The sequence below is a fragment of the Garra rufa genome, chromosome 1 (genome assembly GCF_049309525.1).
Source record: "Garra rufa chromosome 1, GarRuf1.0, whole genome shotgun sequence".
Lineage (NCBI taxonomy): Eukaryota > Metazoa > Chordata > Actinopteri > Cypriniformes > Cyprinidae > Garra > Garra rufa.
In genome coordinates this window covers 59,742,579-59,765,512 of record NC_133361.1, presented here as the reverse complement: position 1 = coordinate 59,765,512, position 22,934 = coordinate 59,742,579, and the positions used below count along the sequence as shown (strand labels likewise).

Sequence of the window (22,934 nt, the reverse complement as noted above, 5' to 3'; positions counted from 1 at the left end):
ACCTAGGATGCCTTGAGGGGGAGTAAATCATGGGTTAGTTTTCATTTTTGGGTGAACTAACCTTTTAGGAGTGTAGAGAAATTCACATCAGATTAAATAAGAATAAGGGTATATTTCACAGAACTGAACAAATCAGCATCACGTCGTTTAAGGGTGAATTATTTCGCAATGAGCAGAGGGAGCTGGGCAGCCAGAGTCATCATGCTGTGCCACTGAAGTGGAAAGGTTCCCACTTTCCGAGTGATATGCAGCTGCTTCATTACTTTCTTAGAATTTAATGTGTTCCTTTAACCCTCTTCCTCATTCCTCAGCCCCATAGAAGAGTTCTTCTTTGTCATGAATGCTAACCTATACAACAGATATTCACATGAGGAGGGGATTGTTTTAGTGTGCAGAACATTAATTTGATACATATGGAGAATAAATATGATTAATATACTTTATGTTATTGGTGAACCACCACAAATCACAAAAAGGTGCTCAAGAAATATGTCCTTGTGTTTTTGTTTATTAAAAAAAATCATAGTTAATATGATCAAATCTGTAAATAAGTAAGCATTAATTTGAGTATTGAGAAACGCACGAATGTCCTGCTTTGCAAATAAAAGAGCCAATCACCAGTCAGCAAGGTCATCTCTTTCAGTCTTCAGTTCTTGCTGTTTGATGGCAGCATAACTACAAGAAGTGCTGAGTGAACTGACTTGCCGTAAAAGGAGCTTTGGCATAATGCATTCCACTGCAGTTCTGGACATTAATGATTTCTTAAATCATGTGGCTTGTTAAGGAGAGGTATTGCTACTTCTCTAAGCAATCAAAAAATCTGTAGGCTTCTCCTATAATGACCTTCATATCAAGAACCATCAGTAGCACAGAACTTGATTATGCAATTGTTTTTTTCCCCCGTTTTTCTTTTTATATCAAGCCATGGTCAAAATTTATACTAGTCTAGAGACTGTTTTTGTTTGCTAGCTGCCATTTCAATTCAACGTGTGGATGTGGTCTACTATCACCAAACGTGTCACAGGTTGATGCGTTTGTAGATTTAGAACAAGTCTCGACTGTTGTACAGTCAGTAAAGTTGTAAACAGTTGTAAAGAACTGTTATAAATTGTACAGTGTGCACCTGGCGTTACCCACACAAAATGATAATCGCAACTACGTATTGAAACATTTCCATATTTTGTTTAGGTGGACAAGTAAGATAAACTACTGTAAATTTGACGTAATCCAACAAAAGAATGATAGACCTCCAAATATCCAAAGAGCACCATTGAATATACGTGAAGAGGCCAGTGCAGCATTTTTTGCCCTTGTTGTTTTGACAAAAATGATAGATAATCAGTTATTTTTCGTTAACTTAAGTGAGCAGAAACACAATGTCTGCTGTACTTTTTCACATTGTGAGAGCCTAAAAAACAGAAAAGACAAGAACCCGCAGCACAGTTTTTTAATGACACTGTCAAAGTGACGTATATGGTTATTTGCAATGTGGTATTGTTTATTTCTTGTACACTTGAATACATTTTCAATTACAACTTTATTAAATGTGGTCAAAATTCATCACAAATCATCTCCACATGCATTTAGTTGCAGTTATTTTTAGGTCTCTCTCTCTCTGTCTCTCTCTTGCTCTATATATTTATTTACTTTCTTTTATACTTAATTACCTTCATGCTTTTGCTTGAGTGTTTGTTCATAGAATTCGTTTTATAGTGTAGGTGATTAAGGGGAACTTTAAAACTGTGCTCAGGCACATTCCTCACTCCATTTATCACCAGACCATTTATTCTCTTTTATTTTTCACTTAACAAAATGGGTTCGCCATTTAATGCTGTCTTGATTGCAGCTTTTTTGGCCTCCAATGCAGCAATCAGAGATTTATAGCCACCCAGTCACTATTACTGTATAGGCTATGCAATTTGACGTTATAACATACTTTGACGTTTCCCTGCAAATAATATGGCATATTACACTTTGGATTAACGTCCAATCTTCAGAGAAGACTTTCCTTCCAGAAGGTTTCCTAAATTGATTGGTTAATTAGTGACAAATTGATTTTTGAATTGAGCTTACATGGTGCGTCTAGGACATTTAATGAAATGTGAGCTCTAGGGAGATAAATGTAATTACCACAAATGAAAACATAACTATAACTAGCCTCATTTAAAATTGGTTTATGCTTTGCAAAATATCTTTATGAATGAGAGATTGCACAGTAATGCTCAGAGAGTACAGATCATAGAAAAACTCCATACGTAATATTACGTTAAAGGATAAAATGAGATCTACAACATGAAGGGACAAGTAGATGGTAAATGAAATGACTTACTGTAAGTTGTATGACAGTTTTACAACAGAATTGTTTTCTAATAAGCATTTAAAAGTTTTAAAAAACACAACAGCGATTGAATGTATTCAATCTTAGTATGAAAAAGTTATGTGTAAATTAAGTACATATGCAGAATCTGTACTAAAATTTGTATAAAATGTAAAAGTATTGAAGTCAAGTTTTTTTACACTGTAATTTAAAAAAGGTTAGAGGTCTTGGCTGGTCATAACCAGCATCAACATAAACATCTACGAAAGCTGTTAAAAAAAAATTCAATTCGGACTTTTTTCTTGAAATTGCGAGTTTATATCTCGCAATTCTGAGAAAAAAGTCAGAACAGTATGATGTTAACTAGCCTAGAGATGCTGCAATGGCTTGATTCATCACGTCATATACAGTAAATTCGTGACACATGACACTGGTGAGCTCAGGAAAATGTGTTTCTAGAAGCCTTGAGGAAAACACGTGGTTGCAGTGACACACTCGAGTGAGGCAGACAAATTTTGCAGTCCTCGAGTGAGCACTCTCATTCAATAATTGATGCAGCTGTCTCATTTGCCACCCGGCACTCTCCATTTTAACTTTGACGCAGCACAAACTCATTTCCTGATAGAGCTGTATATGAAATGATCACATCATTATCACTGCAGTCTCAGAAGCTGTGGTGAACTCTGGCTCATGGAGAGCATTGCTGCAGGCTCGTGGTGGCACTGACAGTGGATGAGACAGGCCGCTAGCATGAGTAGGATCCCCGTCAGAACCTCCAAGCAGAAGGACAGACAGGCCATTACCAGAGACCAGCCGAAGGACATGTGGACGTGAGACAGAGACTCAATATCCACCATGTGCAGCAGCTCCTCCAAAGCCTGCTGAGAGTAACTGATATAGATGCTCACGCCAGACAACGTCAATAAACCTGTGGACAAAAGAGCTGCCATTAGACACTATTCACTCAATAAAAACAACCTCACAGCAACATGACCCCCTTGTCAACCAAGATGTCATTGTCTTTCCTTCTTCAGTAGTAAAGAAATTATGGTTTTTGAGGAAAACATTTCAGGATTTCTTTCCATATAGTGGAGTTCTATGGTTTCCCCCGAGTTTGAACTTCCAAAATGCAGCTTCAAAGAACTCTAAATGAAGCCCTTAGGGTCTTATCTAGAAAACGACCAGTTATTTTCTAAAAAAAACTGATGGTTTATATACTTTTTAACCTCAAGTGCTCATCTTGTCTAGCTCTGCATGAACTCTGTGTAATCTGGTTCAAGAAAGTTAGGCCAGGTCAAAAAACACTCCTCATCTCATTTTCTTCTATAACTTCAAAATCGCTGTTTTACCTAAGGGCATTCGATCTTCTTTGCATGTTCTTTTTGTAAACACTGGGTCGGTATTTGAAGTTGAGAAGAAAATGAGATGGTAGTTCTTCGACATACCCTAACTGTCACGAACCAGTATACACAGAGTTCACACAGAGCTATACAAGACAAGCATTTGAGGTTAGAAACGATATACATTGTCCCTTTTTTTTTTTTAAGAAAATAACAGGTCCTTTCACTAGATAAGACCCTTTTTCCTTAGCTGGGATTGTTTAGAGCCCTTTGAAGCTGCATTAAAACTGCATTTTAGAAGTTCAAACTCCACCATAGAAGTCCACTATATGGAGAGAAATCCTGAAATGTTTTCCTCAAAAAACATAATTTCTTTACGACTGTAGAAAGAAAGACAAGAACATCAACAATAGCAGAATTTTAATTTTTGGGTGAACTATTCCTTAAAGCTTTTTTAGCAGTTTTTTTTAGCTAGTTCAGCAGGAAAGCCAGCTAGTCTAGTCTACAGCCTGACCCCACTAAACCCACCACTACAAACTTGTCTAATCAGCCTGAATAAGACCAGGCACTTTATTTCTAAAACAGATTTGATTTTAAAGTGTGTGTATGCTAAAATCCAGATCAACTTTCAATTTTTAAAAATGGTCTTTGGTGTGGAAAGCATGTCAGGGTCTAAGCTGGAAGAATGGAAGGTATTTGGAAATCCAACCAATTCTCGTCACTCGCCATTTTCATGTAAAGGATTTGAATGTTGACTAGTGCTTTTTATAAGATAATAACATTAATTAGGGGGCATTTAGAAGGCAGAAATCTGAAACCATTCAGCTGTGTACTATTTCAAGATCATTTGTGATTTACAGATGTCACATTTGTAAGAGAGACGAGTGCATGTTTTTTTTTTTTTACGAGTGCGCAATCTATGTTCAAATCACATTTACGCACATTTGAATCTTATATTAAATTATATCTCAGATGATCTTATATTAAATTTATACATTTTATTAAGGGCCAAGGTACCACCCTAGGTTGGTTTAAGCTCGTTCAGAAATCGGTACATTTGCAGTTTTGTTATAAATATCCATTATATTGACCCCTTATTTCTGGGTCAACATATCTGCATGCCCAATGATGTCTTTCTGCTGCAAATGTGGGTGCATTTTCTGATGTAAGATGCTTGTTAAAGTTGGCCAAAGTTGACATATTGCATCAAAAATCTCTTTATAACATAAACATATAAAAATATGAGTTGTCATGATTTTGGTAAGTGTATATTTGCTGATACCATGACTACTTCATATTTATTTCATGAAATTACGAATAAATGAAGTAAAAAACTCAACCCCGTAACAATGAGAATTCCATCTTAATTTTATGTAATGGGGTTGAGTTGTTAAGCTTGACAGTACCGTCCCTGACTACAGTAGCCAGCATTTGAAGTGGATCAAAACCAATACCCGTTCTTGTCTTAGGACAACTTTGGTGAACTTTTTTTGATTCACTTCAAATGTTGACTACTATGTAATATGCTCAAAATATGAATTAAGAGTATGATACTAACCATTTTCTGCACCACTATTAAAGAGACCAGAATGATGCCATTTCTAGTAAATAATGTCACATATGAGCAGAGTTATTAGTGTGACAGGGTTAAGTTCAGACTAAGGAGCATAACTTTAAAGTCTGTTATATATAAAATATCTTGCAGTTTTTTAGAAAAAATATGTTGTTTTAACCCAACGTTGGGTCTAATATCATCTAACCCAACTGTTGGGATAAATTTTTCAATTAAATTTTTAACCCAACAGTTGGGTTAGTTTATATTTGACCCAATGTTGGGTTAAAACAACCCAGCATTTTTTGAGTGTACATTATTGCCAAAAATCACAGACACTGTGCACATTTTTTAAGTACAAACTCACTGTAATGCTTCAGGGACATGACTAAATGTTTAGTTTAAGATAGACAGATCGATAGTTTAAGACAAAGGTCTTCAACCCTACTCCTGGGGACCCACTGTCCTGGAAAGTTTATTTCCAACCAGCTTCAGCACACCTGACAGCCTTTTTCAAACAGTCTTCAGAAGCTTAAAGTGTGTTTGATTAGGGTTGTAGCTAAACTTATTAGGATAGTGGGTCCCCAGGAACAGGGTTGAAGACCTCTGATATACGACATTATTTTATGCTTTATTTAATGCAATAAGTATTTTTATTCATTACAATGGGCATACCGAAGTATTGTGAAAAGCTTCAAACAATTAATTTTGGTGAACCACCACTTTAGAAACTACTGTATGGGGGACTGAAATATTACTTATTCCCAGTCAGGTGGCACCTTTCCAAAAGGTACACTTTTGTGTCTTTTAGGTAATACTATGTATGCTTTAGGTACTAATATGTACAGTCAAGCCCAAAATTATTCATACTCTAAAACAACAATACTGCACCTGGCATGTCATTTTGTACTTGCATTCTCAAGTTCAGCAGCAAACAGACAGAAAAATTGCAGTCTGTATCATCGTTTTCCTCTATATGAAGCATAGACGTCATTCCAGCCACAAAAGTACTACTGCAAAAATGCATAATCTTCCAGCCTGGGTGCAGCCATTATGTACATTAACAACAATTTGCGATGAATATGATGTAATTTAATGCAAAACTACGCGAGTGGTGCTCTGTGGCATGGCAGGAGTTTGAACAGCCTCCATGTGAAAGCTGTAATAACTTGATTCATCATTTTCTATACAGTAAATGCATGATGGCAAAACCCAAACCAGGATAAGCAAATGAGTCTTCTCTTTAGAATGAAACTCAGCAGTGCACAAGCTCTGAATATGACAGTCACACAGGTTAGTAGTGGGAGTATTAATAGAAAAAGCTCATAATCACCATGGTAGTAAGAGAAAATACGTGCTTTCCTTAAGACCTGCTTGAAGGAACCGTCATGAACTCAGTCATTATTGCTGTAGTTAACCGACTTACATGAAGCTCAGAGCAGCCCTGACCTTTCACGATCATTCATGATACATGACGGGAAGAACGGAGGAGATGTTTTCCTGCTGCCCTGCAATTAAACATCAGTCATTTCTCAAACAATGCAGTGCTTTTTCAAGACAGTAAAGAGAAAATGCACTGACACAGCTGATATGTAGACAGAGATGACAGATGGGTATAGACAGAAAAACAAAGAGCACTTTTAGCCATTGTGTTAAACGTTTTAACATTTTTGTAATGTGGTTTCTGTCCTATAAATAATGATATTGGTAACTTATTTACCAAGTTTCATCTCATTAAGGAAATAAAAGCTCTGCCAGTGACATATCCTTTGACAGTTTCCTATTTCAACTTTTTCAGCATTTAAAAAATGTTTTTGCATATCAACAATTCATTTGATAATTTTTTGGCTGGACGAAGATCTTGGAACAAAGGAGTCAGTAAATAAGCTAAAATGTAAAATTATTCTTTTAATTACACTTTTTAATCATTCCTGCTCATTTCTGCTGGTGTGCATGTGGAATTTTTCCACAGTTTTGTTTGAAACAAGACTTCAGCTGCTCAACAGCCCTTGGTCATCTTTGTCTTATTCTCCTCTTCATGACGCACCACACGTTTTCAGCAGAAGACAGATCTGGACTGCAGGCAGGCCAGTCAAGCACATCCAGTCTGTGTCTATAAAACCACACTATTGTAGCACATGCAGAAAATTAGGCACTCGAATAACCATGGATTTCTCTGGAAAAGGTGTCACTTTGTTAGCAGCATGTCTCTGTTAATCCCACTATATTCCTCAACCTCAATGGTACCTTCACACATATGCTAGTTACCCACGCTGTGGGCACTGATGTATCGCATATCATGACAATGTGCCTTATGCATCTGTCACTGATAAAAGTCTGGATGGTCCCTTTCGTCTTTGGCATAAACTCAATGTCAGTTTTTTTCAGAAAACAGCTGAAGCATCTGACAACGGCACACATTTCCACCCTTTTTCAGACCATTTAGCAGCATCTCTGTATATGATTGATGCATGGTTGTCTCCTTGCGTAGGAGAGATTCAGGTTGCACTTTTTTTTCTTGATGCAGAGACAGACTGTGTTAAGTTACAATGGTTTTTCATGGTTTACTCTAGAGCCCATGTGCCTGGATTTAACACAACAGCAAGATGCCATCTGAGCTTGAAAGGTATGGACATTCAACAGAGGTTTCCTGACTTTGCCTATATGGACTGAGATTTCTCCAGATGTCCTGAATCTTTTCACAATATTAGGTACGTAAGTTATATTTACAAAATACAGTAAAACTGTTCAGTGAAAAAAAACAGAAATCTTTTTATTTGTAGTTTTTCCAGTTAAATAACAAATTGCAGAATCTTGTTTTTATATAATTTTACAAAATGTCTCAGCTAGAAATGGGGCTATAATCTGACATTATAACAAAGTGCACTTTGTAAGTATACTAAAGTAAAACAGTCATGTAAGTCCAGTACAGACCAAAAGTTTGGACACAACTCCTCATTCAAAGAGTTTTCTTTATTTTCATGAAACTTTGCTCGAAGTATCGCCTGGGTCTCTACACATGAACTCAAGCATTGAGAACATTGTTTGTGTACACAGAGTTTACTAAAAAGAAAGGTTTTGAACAACTCACTTTCACTGTTTGAGTTTCCTCTCGTGGCCGTCTTGCCAGTCAAGAAGTGTCGATCTCTGAATGCGAAAATATAATTACCATTAGGTAAAAAACATTGAATAATACTTTTTATGTATGAGACTACCTCTTGAAGCTCATCAAGAGAATGCCAAGAGTGTGCAAAGCAGTAATCAAAGCAAAAGGTGGCTACTTTGAAGAACCTAGAATATGACATATTTTCAGTTGTTTCACACTTTTTTTGTTATGCATATATAATTCCACATGTGTTAATTCATAGTTTTGATGCCTTCAGTGTGAATCTACAATTTTCATAGTCATGAAAAACTTTTGGTCTGTACTGTATATTCTTTTTAAGTACACTTAGCCTTTTTTTAACTAGGGGTTCATGCGTGAAGTGCTAAAACCTTGTTGTAATTGTTAGAATGGCCAAGAATCTACAATCTCCACGTAAATCAGATCGGGCAGACCAAACCGTGGGTCGTAGAGACTTATAACTTGTTGGATGATAGTACTTACACTCTACAACGTCATGAAAGCTCGCCCCAGTTGGCCTAACGGGGCGCTACAGCAATAAAAAGTACAAAATTGCTTAAAAACTCCTAAACTTTTCATTGCAGGGTCAAGTGCCCTACATCGGATTTTTCCGTTATCCTTACGAAATTTCAGGTATTTTGCATTTTTTGAAAAACCTGCGAACTAGTCTTAGCTTTTTGCCTGATCAGAATCAAACCAGTGCAGGAAGATTCTCTGGAGAGTGAATATCAATAATTATCAAAAAAAGTTGAACTTTCCACTCTCTGTCACAAAGGGACAAAAATGTTTGAAAGGCCCTAAAGGTCTGTGAGAAATTTGAAAGAAATTGGCAACTGGTGTGGTGTAAACAATCGTATATTGTGCAGTTTTTCACACATATGCACAATATCCGTATCATACGATAGACCTCCTTGTTCTGAGCAACTTTGGCCCGAGAGCCACTGCTTTCAATCAAACCGATTGAGAAGATGTGAAAAACCTACTTTTGCGAACTAGTCTTAGGTTTTTCACCTGATTGGAACCAACCCAGTGCAGGAAGATTCTTTGGAGAGTAAATATCAATAATTATCAATTAAAAAGTTGAAACTCACCATCGCAAAGGGACGGCAAAACGTTCGAAAGGGGCAGGGCCACCTTTCCTAAAACAGCTATAACTTTTGAATAGAATAAGAAATCTTTGCCAAAATCACAACAGGTAAGAGCTGAATCTGAGGTCACATGATAAAACGGAGCTTGGCCGCTTGGTGGCACTATAAGAGGGAAAAAACGAAATCGCCCATAACTATGCAACCATTTTGTGGTATCCATGGTCTTGTTCCAAAGTGCCACAAGCACCTATGAGGACATTTGCGTATCTCAAAAAACATGGCTGTTGAACTTTTTTAAACAAAGTTAACAGAGCACAATCAGAAACAAACTTGGTGGGCCTGTTTGTCTCATGGCCCTAAAGGTCTGTGAGAAATTTGAAAGAAATCGGCCACTGGGAGGGTGATACCACATTTTTCAAGGACGTGAACAATTGTATATTGTACTTTCTCAGTCTGGAAAAAGTACAACTATCTAGACTCTCTAGGTCAATAATTATCAAAAACATTTTAAATTGTACCCTTTGAGAAGCCATAACAGGGTGTTTTAGAAAAGGGGCCTGTCCAAATATACCCAAAAGGCTATAAAGCCTAGACAAAAACTCAAAACTTCACAAAACCTGGTGAGCACATGCAACAGGTGATTCTAAACAAGCATGCAAAGTTTTAAGGAGATTCATCATATTTCGATGGTAAATGACCTGGATTTGCCAAAAATGTTTTTTATTTTTTATTAACATTTATTTAGGTTGTTACAGGCTTGATAAATAAGAAATGTTTTTCATATGTGCTTAAATGCTATTAAACACTTGAACCCCGGCTTGCAGCTATATTTATTTTAATATCTACAGTTTAAATAATAAAAAATGAAAAAGGTTTGAAGCACTCTACAAGTGCACATTTAATATTATTAAGCACACTTCTTTTTCACTGTCTGCTGCAAGAAGAGACGTTTTAAAAGCAAAAAGATGAATCAGCTTTCAGAAGCACAGACAGCCTTCAGCCACAGAAGGTCATGAACTGCTCTTTAAAAAAAAAAAGCTGCAACACTCACTGTGTTATACTGGCTAAGTGTGTCAGGAGAGCTGGTCTCGGTAAAAGATACACAACATCTAATTATATACTCCTGGCTTAAATTCTTCTATTGATGCAAGAATCCTAATCCTTATAGAGAGCTTTAAGATGTGTTTGATTAGATGCTACTGCTGCAGAATAATTCATCAGTGTCATGAAAGGAGATGCAGAGCTGCAATTCACATTTGTGGGCTTGTGTGTGAGTTGGAGAACAGCAAGTGTTTGTGAGGTGAGATCAGATTGAATCACTATCAGCATCTTCTTCTGTCATGTCTTCATATTCCAGAGGGATGATGCCCATGTCCGTGTTTTTTAACAATGCAATGTTTACAGAAGGAATTGCTCATGTTATCTTCTGTGAGGATTCAATCATTCCAATGTTTTACCTCAATCCATCAGTCATTGACACAAATACAGTAACAATTTACCTTAGGAATATCAAAATCTACTAGATAAGCAGAAGGAAACAAAACTATATCATATAAAGATGTGCAGAGTTCTCACATATGAAGACTCTATAGCATTCTGTGTTCATCTCAGGAGCCCCATCCAACAGGACTGAAAACAGAACACGAATAAAAAAGCTGTGATGGTCTTCGCTGACCTCAGTGTTTCAACCTCTACAGATCCCAGTTATTTTCTCTGCTCCATCACTCCCTTAATTCAGCTGCACTTCTGTTTTCTGTTGTGCTCAGGCTGAAACTGTCACGGTTCATGCATCTGCCGTGTTCTCAGGTCTTGTGATTATGTGTCTGTCTGTGTTTATTATGACATGTGCTCTGTCTTGTCAGTGTTGTTTATTATGCCATGTGCTCTGTCTCGTATCATGTGTCTGTCTGTGTCGTTCGTCATGCTCATTCAGCACAGCTGCTAATCAGTCCGGCACCAGGTGTCAATCATTACCGTCTGCTACATAAACTCACCTCATTCTCTTCTTCCCTGTTCGATAGTCATTCTGGATTTGGACCTCATTGTCGTGTCTTGGATTGTGAGTCTTGTTGGATGTGTATCTCGTCGTTGTTTGTCACCGGATTCATCTACACCACAGGAACTGCATGCCACGTCACCACTCTGCCATCGAGCCCTTGTGTCTGCCAGCCGAGAGAACTCACCTCACTGGAATCATCCCTTCACTTCGTCTCGTCCCTCTGGTCATCTTTCCTTTGTTTGTTTGTCTTAATAAACTTCACAAACTGCATTTGCTTCCCCTTGTCTATTTTCACCGTCACGGAACTATCGAACCACTATGGAAGCAGCAGGCAGCACTCAACTCACGGTGGAGGAAGCAGTTGGAAGCTGCATCTCTCGGCTGGACGCTCAGGAGAGGAGCGTGGGCGCTTTGGTGACACAAGTGTCGGACCTGACCCAACGATTACAGCAGGTGCTGCTGTCCCCTGCGCCACCCACACCTCCCACGTCGCCCGCTCCGCTCGCTCCGCCCGCCCTGCCAGAGCCGGACGGGGCGGCCCATCAGCCGGAGCCCCGCCTTCCCCCACCCGAGCTGTACAGCGGTGAGCCGAATTTCTGCCGGGCTTTCCTCACTAGGTGCTCCATGCATTTCGCGTTGCAGCCACGCACGTTCCCTAGTGAGGAGAGCCGGGTGGCATTCGCGCTCACCCTGTTAACTGGGAAGGCGGCCCTTTGGGTCACTGCGGTGTGGGAGAATCAGGATCCGTGTTGTGCCTCGTTCTCGACACTCGCCGCGGAGATGAGAAGGGTCTTCGACCGCGCGGCCACAGGGAGAGACGCCGCGAGGGCTCTGACGGATCTCCGACAGGGGGAGAGATCCGTCTCTGATTATTCCATCGCCTTCCGCACCCTGGCGGCTGAGTGTCGCTGGAACGAGGAGGCGCAGGCGGATATGTTCCTGCATGGGTTGGCTGACCGCGTTCAACAGGAGATCTACGTCCTGGAACTACCCGCAGACCTCAACGGCATCATCGCGCTGGCGCTGCGGGTAGATGCTCGACTCTCCCGAGCCGAGCGGCGGTGGATGCCCGCTCGGCTCCCCCCTGGGGAGGGGCCACCACTTCGAGCCAGCGGCAGCAACGCGGTCAGCTCCTTCGACGATCCCGAGCCCATGCTGTCGGGTGGGGTCTCCGCTACAAAGTCCTCGTCCACCTCGACCTCAACGCTCCTCCCGGTTAGGCTAAGATGGCAGCAACATGAACTTCACTGCACTGCACTGCTGGACTCAGGAGCGGAGGGTAATTTCATCGATTCTTCTTTTGCACATCTACACCACATACCTGTCCGTCCCCTCGGCGAAACCATCGCCGTCCACGCACTCAATGGCCAGACCCTTCCCACTATCACCTCCGTCACGGAACCCATCTCTCTCACGGTGTCTGGCAACCATCGTGAGAGCACCCCCTTCTACCTCCTGGACTCCCCTCATGCACCCGTGGTCTTAGGACACCCCTGGCTCATCCAACACAACCCCCGGATTGATTGGCAGCAGAAGTCAGTGTCTGAATGGAGCATTAAGTGTAATGAGTCTTGTCTTGTGTCTGCTTGTCCGTCTGTTTCTAGCTCTATGTTACAGAAGAAGGCGGTGGATTTATGTAACGTGCCCGCGGAGTACCACGACCTAAAGGAGGTGTTCAGTAAGTCTCGGGCTGCTTCTCTTCCTCCTCACCGTCCCTATGACTGTGCCATAGAATTACTGTCAGGTACGTCTCCGCCTAAAGGCAAATTATACTCACTTTCTGTTCCTGAGAGAGAGGCTATGGAGAAATATATTTCTGATTCTGATAGCAGCGGGGTTCATACGACCCTCCTCTTCTCCAGCGGGGGCGGGGTTCTTTTTTGTGGGGAAGAAGGACGGATCTCTGCGACCTTGCATTGATTACCGAGGGCTGAATAATATTACGGTAAAGAATACTTATCCTTTGCAGCTAATATCTTCAGCCTTCGAGAGGTTGCAGGGAGCGTCCATCTTCACAAAATTGGATTTAAGAAACGCTTATCATTTGGTCCGCATCAGGGGGGGAGATGAATGGAAGACTGCCTTTAACACCCCCAGGGGGCACTTTGAATACTTGGTCATGCCCTTCGGCTTGTCCAACTCCCCAGGGGTCTTCCAGGCACTCGTTAACGACGTGCTGAGAGACATGGTTGACCAATTCATATATGTCTACCTGGACGACATATTGATTTTTTCTTCGTCTCCCCAGGAACATGTTCAGCACGTCCGACGAGTGCTCCAGCGGCTGCTAGAGAATGGGCTTTTTGTCAAGGCGGAGAAATGCGATTTTCATGCACAGTCTGTTCCTTTCCTAGGGTACATCGTGTCGGCCGAGGGTATGCGCATGGATCCCGAGAAGGTGAGGGCTGTGGTAGATTGGCCAAGTCCAGATTCCCGTAAGGCCCTACAGAGGTTTCTGGGCTTCGCCAATTTTTACCGGCGTTTTATTCGTAATTACAGCCAACTAGCCGCACCTCTGACTGCCTTGACCTCCACCAGAACGGCGTTCAGGTGGTCAAACGCCGCTCAAGCGGCGTTTGTCAACCTCAAGAGCCGCTTTGTTTCGGCCCCAATTCTCATCACCCCTGATCCTTCACGTCAGTTCGTGGTGGAGGTCGACGCATCAGAGGTGGGGGTAGGTGCGGTGCTTTCCCAGCGCTCACCCACGGACGACAAGATGCATCCCTGCGCGTTTTATTCTCATCGCATGTCGCCAGCCGAGTCAAATTATGATATTGGTAACAGAGAGCTGTTGGCAGTCAAACTGGCATTGGAAGAATGGCGCCACTGGTTGGAAGGGTCAGGGGTACCTTTCATCGTTTGGACCGATCATAAAAACCTAGAATACATTAGAACGGCTAAAAGACTGAACTCTAGGCAGGCTCGGTGGGCACTTTTTTTCGGACGTTTCGATTTCACTTTCGCCCGGGTTCCAAAAACGTTAAACCCAATTCTTTATCACATATTTTTGACCGCTCCGATCGCCCGTCTACTCCCGAGGGTATTTTTCCTGAGACACTTATTGTCTCTGCCCTCATTTGGGAGGTCGAATCGAAGGTTAAGACAGCCTTACATGGGGTAACGCCTCCGGTCAGTTGCCCACCGAACCGTTTGTTTGTGCCAGAGGGTCTACGGTCCGAAGTTATCCAGTGGGGACATTGTTCCAATGTGGCGTGTCATCCAAGGGTAAGTCGCACCTTACATTTGGTTAAGCAAAGATTTTGGTGGCCACTTATGGCTTGTGATGTTCGCAGTTTTGGCTTGCTCAGTTTGTGCCACTGGTAAGACTTCTAACAGACCCCCAGATGGGCTCCTACAACCGCTGCCAATCCCTTCGAGACCCTGGTCCCACATCGCACTAGATTTTGTCACCGCCCTCCCACCCTCTCAGGGTAACACGGTAGTTTTGACCGTGGTGGACCGGTTCTCGAAGGCGGTTCATTTCATTCCCTTGCCCAAATTACCTTCAGCCAAGGAGACAGCGTTGGCAGTCGTGGACCACGTCTTTCGGTTACATGGCCTCCCGACAGACGTGGTCTCCGACAGAGGACCCCAGTTTGTGTCCAAATTTTGGCGAGAGTTTTGTAAACTTCTGGGGGCCACTGTTAGTCTCTCTTCGGGGTTCCATCCTCAAAGCAATGGGCAAACTGAGAGAGCCAACCAAGACTTGGAAAGAGCGTTACGATGTATGGTCACTAGAAATCCTTCATCCTGGAGCCAACAGCTGTCGATGGTGGAGTACGCCCACAATTCTTTACCAGTATCATCCACGGGCCTATCCCTATTTGAATGTAGTATAGGGTACCAGCCACCAATTTTTCCCAGTCTGGAATCCGAAGTCGCGGTCCCCTCCGCTCACGCCTTCGTCCAGAGGTGCTATCGCACCTGGACTAAAGCCCGTGAGACTCTAGTCCGGGTGGGAGCGCGCACCAAGGCCAAAGCTGATCGCCACCGGTCTAGGCCTCCCGTATACGTCGTCGGTTCCAAAGTGTGGCTTTCTACTAAGGACATTCCTCTCCGATCCGTATCTAATAAACTTGCTCCCAAATTCATTGGCCCGTTTTCTGTCACCAAGATCATTAGTCCGGTGGCAGTCCGCCTTAACCTCCCTCCAGTGTACAGGAGGATTCATCCCGTGTTCCATGTTTCCAAAATTAAACCCATTTTCTTTGCACGTATTAATCCGCCAGTCCCGGTTCCCCCACCGCCGCGACTCGTAGATGGGGAACCAACCTATTCGGTTAATCGCATTCTGGACTCAAGACGGAGGGGACGCGGATTTCAGTACTTGGTGGACTGGGAAGGTTAAGGTCCGGAGGAGAGAAGTTGGGTGCCTGCCAGGGACATACTGGATCACTCCCTTATTGATGACTTCAATCAACAGGTACAGGAGTCTGGGAACGTCAGGGGACGTTCCTAGGAGAGGGGGTACTGTCACGGTTCATGCATCTGCCGTGTTCTCAGGTCTTGTGATTATGTGTCTGTCTGTGTTTATTATGACATGTGCTCTGTCTTGTCAGTGTTGTTTATTATGCCATGTGCTCTGTCTCGTATCATGTGTCTGTCTGTGTTGTTCGTCATGCTCATTCAGCGCAGCTGCTAATCAGTCCGGCACCAGGTGTCAATCATTACCGTCTGCTACATAAACTCACCTCATTCTCTTCCCTGTTCGATAGTCATTCTGGATTTGGACCTCATTGTCGTGTCTTGGATTGTGAGTCTTGTTGGATGTGTATCTCGTCGTTGTTTGTCACCGGATTCATCTACACCACAGGAACTGCACGCCACGTCACCACTCTGCCATCGAGTCCTTGTGTCTGCCAGCCGAGAGAACTCACCTCACTGGAATCATCCCTTCACTTTGTCTCGTCCCTCTGGTCATCTTTCCTTTGTTTGTTTGTCTTAATAAACTTCACAAACTGCATTTGCTTCCCCTTGTCTATTTTCACCGTCACAGAAATACCCCCTGAACTGTATTAGACTAAATGCCAAAAACATGCCAATGCCACGTTGTAGCTTTAGAATTTAATGTTCATTGTAATGTATAGTAGCTATATAGTAGTCAGCAGAGGTACATTGCCCTCCATTAACATTGGCACCCTTGGTAAATATAAGCAAATGTTGCTGTAAAAAATAAATCTCCATGGTTTATCCTTTTGATCTTTCATTCAAAAAATTCACAAAATTCTAACCTCCTATTAAAGTAAAACAATTGAAAGGGTGGGGAGAATCTAATTATGAAATAAATGTTGAGAGAACATTGAGAGAATTGGCACCCAATTATCACAACATCCAAGATATCAGCTCTAAGTGTACTTCTATAATGCCTGATGAGTTTGGAGAACACCTGACAAGAGATCAGAAACCATTTTTTCATACAGAATCTCTTCAGATCCAGCTCTATGTTAGTGCTTCCCCTCTTCAGTTCATCCAACTCATTTACTATAGGGTTCAGATCAGGGAATTGGAACGGCCATTGCAGAAGCTTCATTTTATTTTCCGTGACTCATTTTTTGTGTTGATTTTGATGTTTGTTTTGGATTATCATCCTGATGGAAGATCCATTATAAGATTTCTAAGAGAAGCAGTCAGGTTTAGATTTTTTATCTGTTGGTATTTGATAGAATCCATGATGCCATGCATCTAAACAAGATGTCCAGAATTAAATATCCAGCACTATATTTAACCATGGGTTTGCTGCCAAAAAGCTATTTTTTAAGATTTATTATGACCACAGAACCCAGTGCCGCTTGAAGCTCAGCTCCAGTCATGTTTGACAACTGAATATGCTGGAGCTTGTTTTTAAATGAGCAAAGATGATTTTTCTTGAAACCCTCCCAAACATGTGGTGAAGTAGGGGCTGTTTGATATTTTTATTTTTAGGCTTAAGGATTCATAGATAAGAACAAAACTATAAGATATAAGTTCTGTACTGAGGAAAACATGTCTAAATGCAAATAAACAAAACATGCTGTGAAAGTTGTGCAGGTTTGTGATTTAGATCGAAGCAAGATATTTTCAAGACTTAGATTGTGCACTTTTCTGTGGCTTATTTTTCAGATGCATTCACAACATAAGTGAGTTTTGCCCTATAATATGTATAATAATAATTATGTTCTGCACACTTGCAGTGGTTAAAACGCTGCATTTGTTCAGCACACATGTATGCCAAACTAGACCTGTACCAAAAACTTTTAGTATGAATACGTTTACACCTCTATTTATTTGTGCCTGGAACAAAATTTGGATCAGGATAAGAACATAAATCCTCGAAACACATTAAACACATCAAATAAATCTGTTCAATATTTTTGCTAGTCATTACTGCAGGCTTTGTGGATATTTATTATTGAGCTGAAAACCTCCAGAATCTATTAAAACCCTTCACTTTGTGTGACCAGTTCACCTAACAGCTGCACTCAGCTGGAGCGCCTGATATTTTCTGTTTCCTTTCATTCCCATTGTGTTTTATATCCACGTGTGACATTGACTGAGCCACTGAATGCATCTCTCAATGACCTATACACAACAACACAAAATCTGGCCATATTACTGCTGAGACCTCATTTCATTTCAGCTGATGTGTGTAGATGGCCAATGAATGCTGTGTAGGTGTTAATGGCACTCACTGCAGATGAGGAAGTATGAAGAGATGCAGGTGAGGAGAGTGCAGCTCTGAGCCAAAGACGCCACCAGACCGAAGATCCCACCAAAGACCAGCAGCACCAGACTGAGAGGCAGCAGGACGACTATGACTCTGTGCAGGTCTGTAGAGACACATACAGGCATTTAGTATATGCTTAATGTAACCTGTTGATACAAGTTTATAGACATCTGAAGCACAGGGCATAATTTGTCCTGTTGGAACTAGTGATAAAATCGTCTTTGATAACATTGTAATTTTTGTGTAAGCTGACATAAGAAAAATTATTGAGAAATAATACAAATATGGTAGTAGAATGCAGTTAAAATGACCCCAAAATTCAATAAATGGAGTCAAAAATCCCACTGTATGTGTTTTTGTTTTACATTTCTGAAGCAATTTCAAACAAGTGTTTTTTCCCCAAAGATCAGCATTATTGCATCAATATTGCTCTATTTTGTCAACACAAAAGTTCCATAAATAAGTTATTTGCCTGAATTAATCTTTTTTTTAAATAAATCAACGATTCAACGATCCATTTATAAAAAATGAATCAGCTGCTTGAACGAAATTGTTCAGTTAATAATTCAATGACTCACTCATTTTATCAAATGCTGCCTCTGTGCCACTTTTGTAGTGCAAAAATGTATTTGATTGGTAACATTTTTGTTATTATTCTAATTTGTTAAATAAATGTGAAAATTTTACATAAAAGATTATGTATACATCGAAAAAAATTTGATATATGTACAAAATGCCTTTATAAAGGTAAAAATATCAGTAAAAATATAAAATGGAGAAGTTTATATCACTGCTGTGAACCAGAATATGAAAAGCTTTTGGAGCCATTACTCCACAACAGGCCTAAACCGGCAAAGTTACCAGCACAAAAAGACACTTAGCAAAGAAGCCTCTAATTTACGTTATCGACAAAACCCCAGAAAAGAACCAGAAAATATAGATTTATCATCTTTGTAGTCACACCCGTACCATGACTACTAATCAAAGACCATCAGCTCTGATAATTGTGCAATCTCTCTTGTAATATAGGTGTCCAATGATGGATCAGGATGGATGTCATGCCGAGAATACAGCTCTTCAAGAGCCAGAGAATACACTAACCATACATAACAAGCCTATTTCCTGTGTCATTCTCTGATTGTGGCTAATGTGTAGACAGCTTTCAGAGACTCACTTAAAAGGTGCTTCTCCTGCTCGGTGTGGTCGGAGGTGTCCGTGTAGAATGAGATGTCATGATAACTGCCGTTCTGTCCTGTGGGTCACATTGAAACACCAGTCAAGCAAAAGCAGGAAACACCTGTTATGCTTCACACAGTTGCCTGCGAATTAATTTTCTTGGTAATCTCGACATATCCTACAAGGTTCAACGCATACAACACACAGCGGCCATTTAAAGGGTTTGTTTTCTGACAAGATAAAGCAGCATTTGCGTAAGAGGAAAGAAATCATCTTTACTGCAGTTTGAATGAAATTGAACACAGTTCTTTTATGTGTCCGATTTAGGGACTGATTTAGTCATCACACTGAGTCTAACATTAAACATTTACAATTGAGTGATGATCTGCTTTCCTCTTTAATTGTCTCCAGTGCCATGAAACAGCTACAGAGCTGAATGAGACATTAATTATGTACATAACGGAGACTCAGCTTGTGATGAGGACAGTATCTGTGAATATTTGTAAAATAACTTTCTTTGAAACCAGTCAAACCATTTAAAAACCAAGATTAAAAATATTGTATTGATCTAATGAGGCACATAAAAAGTTAAACAGTAATAACAGGATGAAATGCAACACCAATTTTACATTAATTAATTAACATGGTAATGAACAAATGACACATTAAGTTCATTTACTTCATTAATACTCGTTTAATGTACATTCACATGAAAACGGTAATGTGAAACGCTGTTAATTGACAGCGATTAATTGAGAAACGTTTAATGAAGATGAAGAAACATCACTGTCAGACTAAATATGAGAAACAGGTGCACAATAAATGTAGACATAAAGGAATCCCAAGTTGTTTGTGTTCACCGTCTTACCTTCATATATCCTCCAGAGTCCGGAGTGAGAGCTGCTGTATTCCAGGCTGGAGTTCTTCCCTTCATCCACATCTATAATGTACCAGTAATCAGTGCCGATGGACACGGCGAGCAGGATGAAGCTGAGCAGCCCGCACAGACCCGCAGAGATCACAACTGTCCCAAAGTTCATCTTCATCAGCGCTAAATTCCCTCTGATGATTCATTGAATTTGAGCGCCGGTTGCTTTCATTCAGGTCCTCTAAAGCCCAGTGCGTTCAGACACATTAAAGCAGACGAGTCTGTGTTTATTTCTCCAGGTGTATCCAGGCTGAAGAAAGAAGCAGCTCTCAGCAACAGCTGGATGAAGAAACTGCAGGGTTTTCCTCGCATGTCTCCTGCACAGCTGTATATGGAGTGAGAAGCTCAATCTTCTCTCTCACCTCACTCTCGCTCTCTGTGCTTGATCACCAGCAACAAGGTGATTTTCCCCTTTTTGTGAATAGATTACTCTCTATATAGTGGCTTGTAAAGTGATATTTTGTTAACGTGGCTTGCAGCTGTTTTGTGGCGAGAGAGAGAGCACATTACTCAATTCAACAGGTGAGTAACAGAAAAACTCCTAAAATGGCTTTTTTTTTTTTTTTTTTTTGCTTCAGGCGTAAACTAAATTAAATTTGAGTAAAAATAACCTGTAATTTACTAAAAATATATCAAATTAACCATTCTAAAATAAACACTGCTGTTCAAAAAAAGTTCTAATTAAAGTTTGTAAAGAAATGTTTTATGCTAAAAAAAAGCTGCATTTATTTGATCAGTTAAATCAGTAATACTGGAAAATAATTTTATAAATTAAAATATCTGTTTTGTAAATCAATTTTGAAAATGCATCATTACTCTGGTCTTCAGTGTCACACGATCTTTCAGAAATCATTGTAATATGCTGTTCCCTTCCGGAGGGACTCTACGCTGCGTCCTGGTGGACACTATGGGAACTGCCTTCAGCATGACCGGTTCTGAAACAAATGTATAGAACAACGACAGTGAACTTGACACTGGCCTGCGCCAGCCTATGACATCATCACCAGGCGCCTGCTAGTATAAAAGCAGGTGCCTGAGAGCACATTACCATCTTTTTGTCTTCAGAGTCCTCTGTTCTAAACGAGTGAGTACAGCGATGCCTAGAGAAAGAAAACTGTTTAGGAAGTGTGCGGATCCGTGTCAGAGAAATCTGACACTTGATGACGCACACAACCTTTTGTTTGGTGTGTTTAGGTGTAAGAGCACGCGCGCTCGGCTCTAGAAGAGCGGAGCGCGTTCATTGTGAGAGTTTCACTTTGAAGAAACTCCATTCTCGTCTGGCCCTTTTCTCGAGGGAATCGGGCCATCCATCTGCCCCACGCTGCTCCGGTCCCGCCACAGCTGAGGCTGCTCGGCGGCCGTGATTGCGGGGCTCACGGGTGGAGCTGGCTGACGAGTTTGAGAGAGCGTTTAATCGCTCGCGCACGTCAGCCGGAGACGAGAATGCGCTGCTAGCGGATGATGTGTTGTCTCTCACATCCTCCGGTTCTGCAGCGAGTGCTCTTTTGGCTTCAAGCCAGGGCGAGCAGGAGGTTGAAATGGAACAAATATGAGCTCGTTTGAGCCCATGCAGCCTCTCTGCCCCGCATATGAAGAGTTGATGTCTGTTATGGACCGCGCGGCTGCCCGCTTGTATCTACAGTGGAAGCCCGCGAGGGAAGAGGCCGCTCTCGGCAGACTAGACGAGCGGCTTCTTCCGGGCCATGACAAAGCCAACTCCTGTGAGCCTCCCATTCCTTTCTGATCTGCTAAAGAGATCGAGAGGGAATGGGACAGGCCATATTCAGCCCGCATTCACAGGCATCGGCATGTGAATCATGCTGATGTCGAGGGAATGCACGGGCGCGGATATGTGACGATGTCTCTCGCTGACGGTTGCGAACTATCTCTCAGAGCGAGGGACATCGACCCTGAAGGCTCCAAAGCATATGCGGCAGTGGCCGGTGCTCCTCTGCACACGATGGCAGTGTTGCAGAGGCGCACCAGGCTGATCTGCTGAAAGATCTGGACCGAGCCCCGGGGGTTTGCATCCCTTGCCGGTCCACGCCTCCACCTAAACACCGGGGGGGGGGGAAACCAGGCCCGTCCTGGCCCAAGGGCCAGAGACGAGGCCAGGTCGCCAGTTTGGGGCTACCTGCCCCTTCCTTTTCCCCTTGACTCCGGGGCTGGGCCAACGATGAGACCTAGGCTCCATCTGTTGGCCCGGTATGTGAACAGTAAAGACACTTTAATAAAATATTCAAGCGTGTATGTGTATGTTTTCTTTTGTCTACCAGCTCCGCTTGGGTGTTTACTATTGCAGTTTCGAGCTCCTCTCGAGTTCTACTGCCACCAAGTGCCGAGTGTAGCCAGGTCTCCCCTCGTTTTATAAAAGAAAACAGTGTGTAGAGACCTCCACTCGTAGAAACCCCCTCGTGGGTTAAGCGTTGTCAGGTTTTGAAACCTCCGCTAGAGTGAGCTTGGTATAGACATGATCCAACATACATATACATACGAGAATAACCCTCTTGAGCGTTGTCAAGCTGCTTCAGGCGGAGTATCGCTCTGCCGAAGCCTCCGCTCACTCAAACCCTGCTAAGAGTAATACTCTTTTTGCATGAGTGTGGTCAGGTACCTTCCCTGTGTATTTTCATATACACATATGTGAGACCTCCACTCTTGGGAGTTTGTGTGCTAGGGTGAATAGAGCGTTGTCAAGGCTCCCTCT

The 22,934-nt window shown here is 41.7% G+C and overlaps 1 protein-coding gene across 1 annotated transcript; it reads right to left on the bottom strand.

The window, feature by feature from the left end:
• Positions 1-2,970: 2,970 nt before the first annotated feature.
• Positions 2,971-20,345, bottom strand: LOC141318008 (transmembrane protein 235). Its single transcript, XM_073833173.1, has 4 exons — positions 20,168-20,345; positions 19,298-19,375; positions 18,089-18,226; positions 2,971-3,245 (listed from the first exon to the last, which is right to left on the bottom strand). The coding sequence occupies exons 1-4, from the start codon at positions 20,343-20,345 to the stop codon at positions 2,971-2,973; spliced, it is 669 nt and encodes a 222-aa protein (XP_073689274.1).
• Positions 20,346-22,934: the final 2,589 nt, after the last annotated feature.